Here is a 14,126-nt window from a genome sequence, read left to right on the forward strand (position 1 = left end):
TTGGGGGGGGGGGGGGGGGAAGGACAGGAACTCCAGAACTCCCACATCATTTGGGTGACATCATATCCAAACATCTAAAAACTGTTATATTCTCCCTTTCACGTTTTGGCTGCATACTTCACTGATGATAACAAGCTAGTGGCTCTTGGATTACAGAGTCAGTCAGCCCACTAGGGGGACAAATATCACTTGAAAACATGGAATGCAGAAAGGGACCCCAGCATTAAGTCAATTGAAGGAATGAAAAAAAGATCATGAAAAGATTGCTAAGAGATCATGAAATATTCATAAACTAATTAATATTTATTGTAAGATCAGTGTGGATATGGTAGGTTAGGTTTGGTTTTGCTATCCCCTACCAGAAATAAAGTGGGATGAGGGCCTTATACCTTTTCAATCCTTGAACAAGGTGTGGCTGTGCAAGGCAGAAACCAAATTTCAACATATTGCTGTTCAGCAAACAACTAAATCCATTCATTTAGATTAAAAAAAACCCTCCCTTTTGAAGGCAATTCAAAGCAGCAACTCAAATAACAAAATAGTTTTCAATTATCTGCTTTTTGAAAGACAGAAATAATAAAGGCAGTTTGCATTTTTACTGAAAGCAATTCAAAATGCTAATCTGTAGAGTGACAAGACTACTAATTACCCAACTCTTTAAATAGGATTTGTCTCGTTCAAGATCATCCCCCCTCCCCAAGTTAAAGAGAGGTAGCCAATGGCTGTGCTTTCATTGAACCTCTGCTCCCTCCACCACCACCCCCTGCCAAGTTTGTCACTACTGTTCCCAATGAAAATGCTAACGGGTTAACGTTTTCTCATGGTAAATGCTACCTCTGGCTGTCACCAGTACTTTAGCCACTGTCAAATCATGCTTAGCAAAGGTGTAGATAATATTGTTTAAAGAGAAATCAAAGAAAGCAAAAAACCCCAAGTAAATCAGAACAGTCTGCTTACTCCCTAGCAACAACAATGCTCCCAGTGAACCTTCCACTCTTACAACAGTGATGGCTGTGTCTTAAAAGACAGTATGGAAGAAATCTACAGGTTTATCAATTTTTAATATACAAATTAGGATCAGTAAACAAACCAAGCTCTTACTACCTAATCTTTTAATTGTGCAATCACTCTGAAAACTGTAACGGAAAGCCTTAAGGGATCATTTCTTTAGGAAAGTTTTTTTCTTGTCATGTCACAAGCAGATTCTGTGTCAAAACTTCATCTGGGAGTCCCCACCTTGAGTACCACACAGTGCTCACTGGACAACGACCTCCATATGCAATTACAATATGATTTATAAAGCAGTAACAATAAACTCCCAAATGAGTAGCTTTATTAACACACATGAATGCGTATGAAAAAAATATAGGGGCACCAACAGGAAAATGTCACAACACAGAGACCTGTAAACCCAGCCCAGCTCTTTTTCAAGGTGCATGTAATCATTAAAAGGGATTTCTATACCCATTTAAAAACTGACTAGTATCCACACAAAACATTATTCTTTATAATAAAGGCATACAGAAAATGAAACTGAAAACCTATCCCAAGGGACAGAATGGGACACAATTAACCACGGATGCATTGAGGAGGAACACTCTGCCTCTGGCCTTACCACAGCCCCTCTGGTGCCACTGGAGGAAAGGAGTGTGACAGCACCAGGCCAGTGACCTCTAATTTCTACTCCCGCCCTCCCATGTGGCTCCCCAGGCCCTTCCAACAGATTGGGAACCCTGCTGAAGGCTTTGTCCCATGAGAAACTACAGGACTGACCAGATGTTTAAGGCAATGTGAGAACCTCTTCAGGAACAAGATGCTATCAGTCAAGCAGCTACTAGTATGCCAGGGCCATCCACTAGATTAAGCAAAACAAAGCTTACACGAGGGTAGAGGAGGGGAAGGCTTTTTCCTGCAGCAACCCAAAGTAGCAGCATCCCTCTTTCTTCCTCTCACTCCAGAACACCTATGTGAACTTTTGAGGCAGATAATCTGCACTTACACCGAGCTTTAGGTATGCAAGTTACCTCTAAATCAGAGCTAGCATAACTAAATCAGCATAATGCTAAGCTAAGTTACCCAGCCAGACTTGCCAACTGAGGCCCACCACCACACTTACCAAAGCTGGCACAGGCTCCAGAAGGTGGAAGAGCTTGCTCTTATTTGCCTCTGAAATACCACTTAGACACATCCTAAATCATCTTGCTCTGATGTGGTTTGTCCCAGTCAGAAAGGCTAAGAAAGCAAGCTCCTTTCTTGAAAGAGTTACTGAATTGCAAAGTGAATTAAAACTGATAGTTTTTCTTTAAGCAAGTAACATCACGATTAGATAAGTTTCAATTGCCTACAAAAGCAAACTAAAATTATTGTTGCCAACTTATTCTACAGAAGTTTATATTTGCTAAATTGCTAACCTCAGCACATCACAGCTTAGATTAGACAACTGAACAAAAATTAAACTGATTTGCCCCATGCCATTGGAATAAATCCACAGTGCTTGTGACAAAGTCCCACTCTCAAAAGTTTTGTAAAAAAAGTAGCTCATCTGATTTCTTGTATGCAGCTAGCCACATGAAGAAGGACCAACACACACAACTAACACTAAACAGCAATGTAATGGCTGTGTCCATCTAAGAAACAGAAAGACAAATAGGTGTCACTGCTGAACAACATCTCTTCTACTAGAGGCAGCAAGCCCAAGCTTTTCCTTACTTCTTTTTATTTTCAGAAATATATCTATATGGCCCTACTACTGTGGTGAGAAAATATTCCTCAAATTAAAAAAAAAATAAATAAGTGCATCAAAACAGAAATAAATGAATGGTCATAACAATTTGATAAAAGTTTTGGAGATCAGGTAGATCAGGTGTACAGTAAACTGCAAAGCAAAAGATGCCATACCAGCACAGCTATACTAAGGGAATTTAACTTAATTCTGCTGACTTCAGCTATGGCAGGAAGATGTGCCCTTTCTGTGCCAAAACATTTAAGATTTAATAGTTTAAATCCAAGACCTCAGGTGTAGAAATGGGTGCAGGCACCAGCACAAACTAGGATGTTCTTTATATATAACTGCGCTACGCAAGCAGGTGAGGGATTCTCTACTAGCTTCACTTCCTGAATAGTCCCGAAGTACAGCCTTGAGTACAGCATAATCTTAGACCTAATAACGGTATGGAATTATAGGAATTGTAATCTGCGTTTCTCATTCCCCAGATGACTGCTCTAACCACTAGGTTTCAAAGCCACACTCCTCTTTTCTCTCAGTCAACAAATCTTTTCGCAGAACAGCACTAGTAAATAGTCTCAACACTGTCCCATGAGTTGCGAGTAGAGATCCGAATCCTGACAGGTGTGAAGGACACTCTGCGTATCTGTCCAGAAACCAGGATGTGTGCTTGGACATTTCAGCTTCTAACCTTTAGGTATGCTCAAGGTCTTTGCTGAATCTTAGCCCTAACGCATAACCACTAAGAACAAAACATGAGGACTTCCAGAATCCAAGTCAGAGACATGTTTGCAGCAAGACAACAAGCAGACAGAGGGTCAGCTTCAGCATTCTCCATGCCTTTTTTCACTGTCACTCCCTAAAGATAATTTAATTCCCATATTGTGACTGATCATCTGGCCACAAAAGCTGGAAAACACCCAGATACATTCAGCAAAAGTTTGGGAAAGCCTTAATTGTCAGTGCACACTATACAAATCACATGCTAGAGAACAGAAACTCATCTGCAATGTTATCCCATCACAATTTCATTTTAATTAGTTCATTAGAACACTGCAGATGCAAACTCTCCTTCTGATATACCTGAAGCGCTTAAAAATGAAAGAACACATCATACAAGGTAAATGAAACTCCAAGCAATATTCAAATCTATTCAGCAAAAGTAGCCAAAATGCCTTCCCTTTCTGTACATCTGTATTTTCAGATTACTAAATTTTAAAAACATGCTGCCATTGATTGGATTCCAAAAATGTGAGCCAATTAGGTATTCGCTTTTGAATATAAACATAATGTAAAAGTATTTCTACTGGTTTTATGTATTTTGTTTTAAATTTAAACAAGGCATCAACTTTGTGGCAGTGGCTTTAAGTCTATATTCTAAATTAAATTAATACTTCACTGACCAACATTAAAGTATACATTTATCAACATTCTAGAAAAGTAATGAAGCTTCCAGAGATTGGCTGTAATTTGCTGTTTACAATCTCTGGGACTATTGGTTTTATTTACTAACTACTTATTTCCAATTTTCAACTTCAAAAAAATGTAATTAAATTGAGCGGAAAAACAGATGAACTGGCTTATTTCAGTAAGACCATCTAAACAATAATAAAGAAGTGAAACAGAGCTAAGCATTGGAAAAGAAAATACAGTAGTGACTCATGAAACAATATTCAATCTAATAGTTTGCCTTCTATGTTACCTAGTGTGTTGAAATTGGTTGGAAAATTGACCAATGAAGTACATACATTTTTTTAAATCCTCCACCATAAACAAAGTAAACATAATGCATGACAATACAGAACAAACTTATTTAGTTTGTTTCAAGAAAACCCCTAGTATTTACCCAGAAGTTAAATGACCATTCAAAAAGATCCTAATTCTAGCCTGCTTCCAAGGTAGTTTAATCAGATACAAACATACTCTCCCTGTGTTTGTATCACCCCATTCCTGAGAATTGCTATTCATTATGACAGAGGTTAAAAGAAGAAAACAACTCAGACGTGGAAAGTTTTCATGGACGTAAGAAGCCAGTTAAAGGAGAGATTTTATGCATGTCTGACTAAATGAAGTCACACTGTGAGGTCCCATCTCAACAGACATGAGATCAGACACAATCCCCTAGAAAACCTGACTGCTTGAGTTCTACTGCTTAAGGGAATGTTTGTTTCAAAATGACATGCATCTCCATCAAACTGAAACATAATCATGTTGAGATGCCTCTTGCTGCTGAAATAGTCTGTTTGTTCCATCAAATCCCTAATCCAACCTTTGAGAATAAAACATAATTATATCAATGCACATGTAAAAAGTAAAATTACATTTTAATATTAAAAATATGGAAGCTTGGATACACATTAAATCTGTGTCAAAGTCAAGAGAAAAATTCAGATTATATGGCTTCAAATGTCACTTCAAACAAAATTATTTCCATTTTTTCTGTTCAGCAATCAATACCCAAACAAATTTAATTAACATGGCACACGTAAAGCACTTAAAAAACTATGGAAGAATAAATCAAAATTTAAAGGTGGTATTAAAACTAACCATGCATTGTTCACACAATTTTCAAAGAGGAAACAAAGATAGCTCTAACTAACCTGAGTAACATTTGTTTGCCGTTTCAAAAATAAATCAGTTTCATATGCCTACACTTAGGACTCAGACACCAAAGTTTTAGACACTAAAAAAAATTTGCCAAAGGTATATCACAAGTAAAATAAAATCAAAACAGAAGTGGGTAAAAGTATTTCTACTGCAATCACTTAAGTTTCCAATTCTGAGAGCAATACAGCAACCAACACATAACAGTCCTTCAAAAGAGGAGGCGGGAAAAAAAAAAATGCCTCAACACACTCCCTCTAAATGATGCCAGTACATGGCCACCACCAAGTACCTTCTTTAGAATGTCATTAACCAAACTTCCTAATAAAAAAATCAATTTCCAAGTGACAAGAGGTTGACATTTTAAGTAACAGTAAAAGGAGCTTTAATACACTAACTTTGCCAATGTCAACTTGCTTTAAGTAAGTTTTGAAGCACAGAGCAGACAGATTCAGTATAATTTTTCTAGCTTTTGCTGGGGTCTTTCTAGGTCTTCTATATCTTTCAGACCTAAATGCGTCAAAAGAACTCTACACAATGATAATAAAAACATCAGAATTCAACTACCCTTTCAGCATATATCTGAAACACTCAGTATTCACACCACTCTGTTCATATTAATTCTTCACACACTTTACACTTTTGCACCCTTACCTCTGTCTTTGAAGTGTGTTCCTACCTGTTGTTATCTCCAATTCTCATGCTTTGTGGTACAGAAAAGGAACCCATGTAAACTAACCTCAAATCCCTATAAAACTGGCAGAAAAAGCATGTTTTGAGAGTGACAAGCACATTCTCAGGACAGCTATTGACAAGGAATGGCGCCACTCTCTGTAAGAACTTGAGCCATCACTTTAGTGTCAAAAAGACCCCATCCATTATATTCAGAAGGGATAAATCATGCTGTAAAGGCTTTCTGTAACAATGTCTGACAATAAAAATTGTAACTTTAAAGCAGTCAAAACTTATGCCAGCCCATTCCAACAAATCCTTGCCCCAATAAAACTTACATCCTTCTGCCAGCTAGCAGAATTCTGTATTGGTAAATATGCATACAACAGAGAAGACTGCACAATCACCTAGTGGAGCAGGATCAAATTATAACAAAAATATACATGACTATAGAAAATTCAAAGAAAAAAAAAAAAAACCCTGCTACACTGAGAAAAGTATTTTCATGTATATAAAAGTATCTGTGATCATCTAGCATCTGAATTATCCTCATGATTAAGAGCTAAACTGAAGCCTAGTGGAAGAAGGAATTATAACTGATTACACCATATTTGAGGAATACTTTAAAACGCCAATCTATCAGAAAATATTCACGTGATTAAACAAACGTGCAGGTTTATTGCACAAATCCTTATGCAACACCCTCAAAATTTCATTTGGCATCTAGGAATATTATTCACAAGGTTGTTAGCTGAAATTAAGTATATTTATTTGTATATTGAGAGAGTCATATAGTGTTAGGAAATTCACATGTATAATAGAAAGAATATTTTCTCCTTTCCATTATTTGATGATTATTTGTAGGTACATATAACTATGCTTATAATCTCTACCCTATATTTTTAAAAAGCAGAATATATACATAACAAGTACTTCATATAATACAAAGCCAGTCCATCCATATATTTTTATTATCAACAATACTTTCAAGATTAATTTTACTTCACGTTTCTTAGTGGTATTTGCTGCTAAACAGTTAGTTGTTAGCGATCACTGGAATCTAATAACAAGAGAGAAACATTCAACCAAACCTGAAAAAATACTCAGATCATTGTTTAACTGGTCTTGGATGGTGAACATATCACGTGCAATATTATCACATCATAGTTAATTTATTTAATCACTTATTAAGAACCAACAATGTTTTTTATGACTATAAACCACATTCAACACATCTTACTGTGATAAAAAGTCACTGCTTTTCAGGATGAGATTAAAAAGAAATTTCAGAAGCTTCTCATTTAATTACAACATAGATTTCCAGAAAAAGGGAACCGTAAAGCTTTGAAGTTACACACACATATTAAATGACTCTGAGAATTAACATAGCTAGAAAAGTGGATATCCTATCAATTCAGAATATGAGAGTTACAAAAATTTTGTGTGCAATCAAAAATCCTATTGAAGAATATAGATGATGGAATTGAAGAAATTTAATGTGTGTTTATTTGCAGTACTAAAATCAAAAAATGTGTGCTTTAGAAAATATTCCCAGTATTAAAAATCTGGTGCTGTAAAAGTATAAAAGCACTCCCCTAGGACTACTGGAGCTCTAAATACTATAATCTCTACAATGGCTAACAGCAAGTAGCCCTCAGAGCAGACCTCATTTGTATCAAACTTTTCCTGAAGTCCGATTAAGTAATCATCATGCATTTAATGTATTTAATATAAATTTGAATAATGTCTTAAAATGCATGAGCTTTACACAGAAGCTCTGGACAGCAGTACACAACTTAAGAATCAAGTAAAATACATAAAAACTGAATAGGAAAATAAGTTATTTCTTAATGATAAAACAGCAAAAACTCATGCACTTAAGATTTTTTTCTTAAAGGCCAAAAATGAACATAACAGAAAAATACACTAGTAGTTAAAGGAATTACAATTTTTCCTGGAAAGATTTATTCCATGAATAGGTTTTTAAGACTATGAAGTTCTAACTGTGTACTGGAAAAACTAACTTCAAAATAGTATCAATTCCACTCATGGATTTAAGATTAACTCAGTGATATGTTAACTGAATTACATTTCTTTTTTAATCTCAACATCTATTAATCAAGGTAGAAAACCTGGATATAATTTGGATTAAAAGCATCCAAGATCTTATGAGTAGATATTGAAAAAGGTATGTTCCTCACAAGAAAAGGAACAGGAGATGGCTGGTTCTGTAGCTATAAACATCTGAAGCTGAAAGCTTTGGACAACCAGAATATAATGGTGTGAGACTGAAGCAAGTTACCAGCAGTTAAGAAAGGATGTGGCCTATAATGTACAAGACACTCAATGGCATCTGTGGACATACACATTTTTAACCTTGCATCAATGCTCCTCTTACACTGAGATGCAAGCTAAGGAATCTTGTATTTACTTCATAGCATGAGCATATATAAACAGTGATGACAGTGTAGACAATACACTATAAATTAACATATGTGGCACATCCAACAGCCTAAGAACGTTACCAATTGACAGAGACTAACAGCCAAGAAAAATCGTAAGGAAATAATTTGTGCATTACACCAAGAATTTTGGTAATTAAAGCAAACGAGTTATAAATCAATTGATCAAAAGAATTCCTATATTCTTAGATGTTCTTTATTGCAATCTCATGAATGGCTTTGCACTGTTTTGAATAATTTAACTTGAGAGGTGACGAAGAAAAATATCTTTGATAGGCTTGATTATTTAACGGTCAATATGTCTGTAGGCAAAAAAAACATAAGAAATCTTCACCAATACCTGTCAAAAGTAGTTCAAATTAGCATATCTTTCTTCATCCCCTGGTAATGGTATCAACAGAAGTTATAGAAAATTATGAAGTATGCTGCTATCTATACGCAGATTTCACATTTGAGCAGTCTAATCCTTGGGAATTAAATGCAAAGTAAAAAAGAAAAGTTCTTGCTCACCATAAAAGAACTTTTTAATAAGCTTAATTGGCACCATTACTTATCCTCATTAGAATGGGACATTTTTTTTTCAGTATTACAAAATGAACAGAATAAGATAGCATCTAATATAGTTTATTCATCTCTTGCCAAATGTTTCCAGTACATAAATTGAAAAACGTAATGATTTTAATTAATCTGATGTTTTGTAAGTGATGAGCATTTAGACCTCTCATTGAAGCCAATAGGAGTTACTAAAGCTGGGCAGCTTTGAACAGAAGGTCGATTCCCATAATTACAAATTTTGGTAAATAACTCTAAACTACCCATACCTGAAATGGTTGGTCTCCGGAATCTACATGTCTGTAGTGACAGCACATCTACAATTTCAAAATTTAAATCTTTCTAAACTGATACCCATAATGAATAGAAATTTTGGTTTCATGTAGTACTGGGGGAGCACATGGTGCTAAGCAATAACAAAATGTGCCAATCCCCTATTACAGTTTCTACCCCAAAGAGCTGAAAGGGCACAAGCTGTAAAGCACAGGAAATGCAAAACACAACACAACACAGACAGAATGACAAGTGGTTGTTATTACTGAAATGCGTTACAAAGTAAGTGGATTTTCAGGAGTTTTTTGAAGGAGGATAGTGAAGGATCTTTACGTACGTTAATTGGGAGGCTGTTCCATGTGTAGGAGGCAGCGTGGAAAAAGACACAAAGTTGGGAGTGAGCAAAAGAGACAAAAGGGGAATTAAGAGCGATGCTTGGGAAGTGCTGACGATAAAGGAAATGAGGACCGAGGTTAAGCCAGAACCAAGAGTGCCTTGAACATGTCTAACTTTAAGCAAGGCAGAAAAAAGAATTCCTGGCAAAGGCTTAAGAAGCAAGGAAACATGGGCAATTATACAGGAAAGGAGAAATGATTTGTGTAGCATGTCCCATAGAAAAAAAATTTAAGAGGGTTAGGAAGTGGGAGGGAGACCAGTTCATATCAAATAACTAGTGTAACAAATATTTCAGTCTTAAATAATAGAATTAACTTCACTGAGATAATGACCAATACCCAGCCAGATGTGAGAAGTGGCAAGAACATTAGACTGCAGTGATTCTTTACCTAAAACTGGTAAATCATGTGAAAAATCACCACATGCCCAAAGTAATGCCTTTCCAAATAGAAAAGGTTAGAAAAAAGGTGTTTTACAACATGCCATTCAATGTAGCAGTAAAATGTGTTTGTTGTGGTTGTTCTATAAAATGAGTAAACTCATTTGATGCACAAATACATTCTGTCCATACAGGGTTTTAGCTGCTGTATTTCTTTTCATTACCACTGTCACCAGTTGTGAGAAATACACAGACTCTCAGCGTACACTGAATTTGATGAAGAAAACTTTTAAAATACAAAGCTGCTACCCCATAAGAGAAGTGAAATTAAATATTTTTAAGCATATGAAGGGGAATGAAATACCATTACTTTACTCGTACTGAGCCAGAAATATCTTTTTGCATGATCTAAGTATACTGCCCTTCCAGATTACAATTTTGTGTCATTTACAGGTACATACTCATTAGCTCTCAAGAACCAAGTACAAAAAAATTGAGCAATTTGTCACTAACATTAGTAATAGCAACTTCTGTATTACCGAAGCCTTAAGAAGTAATATTGGAATCGATATTACCACTTCCTCTCCTTGCCAATATTTTCAAAGGAATTACAAACATATTGATTATTCTTAGTAATTGTTCATTATCTTTTGGGTTTAAACACAAATCCAGGTCCAAGCAATTCACATCTTATCAACAGGTGTGGAGCCTGAATATTTGTATCAGAGTTCAACTCATGATGTCATTGATGTCCACCTCTAGAAATAGATGAAATCAAATCATAGTTTGCTGGAAACTTAAGAGACATCTAAGTCTCTACTCCCACGTAGTGACAGTCCATCAATAGGCTCAATTAGCAGTGCTTAAGAGGTCTCAGTAAAGCAGTCTTGTGTGTGTGTGTGTGCGTGTAAAACTGCAGGAAAATGAAAATATTCAGAAGGCCTCAATTTAGGAATGATTTCTAACTCCAATTAAAGCTTGCAGTAAAATTCTTTTAGCTTCAAAATGAAATCTGACTGCAAAAAAAATCTACATAGCCTTTTGCAGTTTTAAAGTGTACAAAAACCAGGATGTCAGTTAGACACTTAATTACAGAGTAGGAATTTTATGCATCTCTGTGCTATATGAAGGTACACCACACACATGTCAGTTTGAACAAGCTCCTATTATGCTACCTCAAACACTCAGGGAAATCTGTACTTACCCACAAATCATGTTCAGCATAATCAAACAGCAGCCAAACCTTTCTGTCACTGTGAGAAAGGAAAACCTTCTGCAACGCAATCACATTAGGGTGCTTCAACTCTCGTAAAAGCTGCAGAGAAACAGAGAAGCTCTTGTTACTTCTGTGTGTGTTAAAAGCAAACACAACAAAAACCCAAAACAGGCCTTAGCACAAACAGCAAACAAGTAATCCTAAAACAGGCTCTAGAAGAAAAGATGCCACCAATGCAGCACATGATCTTCAAAATGTCAAAATGGGAATATGTGCAGACTCTGTGGCACAGGTTGCTGTTCTGCCAGCACAGCTGACCATCACTAGCTACCTGTCTCTGTCCCATACTCAGCACACAGCTGCCCATCCCACCTATTCATTCCATTCACCCTCAGCTTCTACCTTAAAACAGAAGACATTGTTAACAAACATAGCATGTTTTCTTATCAAAGGTGAACATAAGGATTTGAGCATGCCAGAATGAAGCTTGTGCAGCTGGTCCAGTTCTTTATGTGGACAACACAGTTCTTGATCACCACACAATTACTGTAGTACAAATAATTTGCTTTTGCAATGGATCCCTGCTTCACTTGTCTTAAAATCCACGAGGTGGTTGTTCTCAGAACATAAGGGTGTTTTCAAATAAATTTACCAAAACCATTTTCCTAAGGGTTGTTTCAACTACTATCCTGTAATCCAGAAATAGACCCAAGCTTATTTATTAATAGCCAGAAAGAAAACTAGGTCTCATGACTAATTAGACAGCACATTAAAGAAGGCACTGCTGCTGAAGTCATCCTTCCGCCACTCTAAATCAGTCTCAGGAGAAACTGGGAACCAGTACTCCCAAAAATATAATTCCCATGGAATCACTTTTCCCCCCACGCCCCTCCATACTGCAGTCACAAGAATGATCGATCACTTCTGTTTTATCTGAAAATTGCTTTCATCTGCAGCACTAGTATATAAATTGCTAAGAACCAATTTATAATGGCAAACTAGTAAATGAAGTAGGTTCCAAGGCACATTTGAGAGAAATGAATCTTCCATTTTTTCATCTTACAGAAAAAGACTCGAGATGTTTATTTTAGGGAGAAAAAAAGAATAAGGAGAAGGATTAATTTTTAATTTTATTATTGCTTGGCTATACAGGTATCTGTCAAGACAATAAATTTTCTAATAGAGATTATAACCAGTTTTCCAGCAAATTAAATTATTTAAATCTTTTTTCTATCATGCAGGGTTTCCTTCTTTTTGTCTCTTCCTCTCCCTAACACAGTAAGCATTTCTAGCTGTAAAAGAAAGAAATTCCTCCCTAAGTAACTCATCAGTAATGATGCCCAGGTATCACGAGATACAGAAAAATTCATTTTGTCACTTAAATAGTAACAACCTGTGGAATTATAAACTAACAAAACCATAGTGATTAAAACTGTCTCTTTGACATGCATCAAGAAATGTTGCTCTATACCTTGTCTTTACTAATACTAAAAACTATTTTCCAGTAGGGATTTGATGTGATGCCTCTGCCTTTTTTCCTTTTTTTTTTTTTTTTTAATAAAATGTTATTTTCATTTTAGGGTAATTTTTAAACTAGGGGGAGAAAAAAACCATTATAGTAAGCACATAACTTTTCAAATTGCTATTACATTTTTCTTAAAGATACCATTGACAACAATGGCAATATAAAAATCCATTTTTTTAAAAGTGACATAAGACATTCTCTCAAAATAAGCTCTGCAGTAAGAAACAGCCAAATGCTAGCATATAATACACGTTAACAGAAATATTACATAGAGCAGAAGGATAAAAAGAATACCTAAATGTGCTTTATGAAAGCAAGACAGGAATACGTATATATTCTGCAGTTCTCAAACACCTCTGCTCATGCCAGACCACTCAGAGAAACTCTACGTAGCAGTGGTCACCATTTATCAGAACAGTCTGATTAACAAATGAAACCTGAAACACCTCCTTTTCACACAAGTCATGAAAAAGGATATTTTCCTATTTAAGTGGTACATTTCTTATTTGAAACAACACACACTCATTTACAATGAGTAAACGTATCATTCTCCTCTTTTGATTCAACTTAGAGGACACAACAAATACTGGTATAATCTTAAATACTGAATCTTGTAAAAAAAACATGACAACACAAGGAAAAAATCATTATGTTGATTTTATACTACAGGTGTTGATTTTCTAACAGAGATTTTATCTGACCTGAAGCTAAAGAATAAAGCACTCTAAGGCCAAACAGTCTCTGCAGAAATTTCTGACACTGTATTTTTCAGCTACTGGATGACTGGCTATAGTTGCAGCCATAGATGGCGAGAGCTCCCACCAAACTGACAAAGGTCACAGACACACCCTCTACCCACCTGCTTCTCAAGTCTGCTCTGCTTAGAAAAGCTAGCAATTTTTCTAAACCATATTGTAAATTAACATGTTAAAATTAATAAGGTTATTTTTTAAAGTGGCTATCCAGAAAATGCTGAGATGCTCCTGATACTTCAATTATAGGGTCCACAGCAGCTTTATAAATAACAATGTACTTTTTCTTCTCTTAAGAGGAGCAGCTACAAAGCAAAACATTTCAGAGACATGAATGCTTACCAAAACACATCTTCTCTAAATTATATTTAAAAGTATATTCATAATTTATACAGAACATTTATGGACTTGATTCTCTGACTTAAACTCATTCTGTAGTTATTTAGACACTGACCAGTATTAAAAACTAGACTGAAAACTTATCATCTTGTTCCATCTAATGGTGTCTAACAGAAAATACTGATAAGTTATTATTAAGAATATTTAAATAAGCTTTTGTGTTGTCAGTTC

At 35.6% G+C, this 14,126-nt stretch overlaps 1 protein-coding gene across 2 annotated transcripts in view; it reads right to left on the reverse strand.

Annotated features, from left to right (window-relative positions):
- CDK19 (cyclin dependent kinase 19) overlaps positions 1-14,126 on the reverse strand; it is a 115,813-nt gene that overhangs the window by 72,945 nt on the left and 28,742 nt on the right. Inside the window, exons 1-2 of one of the 2 annotated variants that reach the window (XM_026845078.1) lie at positions 11,268-11,383; positions 9,626-9,638 (exon numbers count right to left, since the gene is read on the reverse strand). In XM_026845078.1, coding sequence (XP_026700879.1) covers positions 9,626-9,638; positions 11,268-11,287 — 33 coding nt within the window. In that variant the 5' untranslated portion in view covers positions 11,288-11,383. Of the gene's footprint in view, positions 1-9,625; positions 9,639-11,267; positions 11,384-14,126 lie in introns of those variants that run through there. The other variant, XM_026845077.1, reaches the window with a different exon arrangement.

This window comes from Athene cunicularia (assembly GCF_003259725.1).
Source record: "Athene cunicularia isolate RWA chromosome 3 unlocalized genomic scaffold, athCun1 chr3_part1, whole genome shotgun sequence".
Classification (NCBI taxonomy): domain Eukaryota; kingdom Metazoa; phylum Chordata; class Aves; order Strigiformes; family Strigidae; genus Athene; species Athene cunicularia.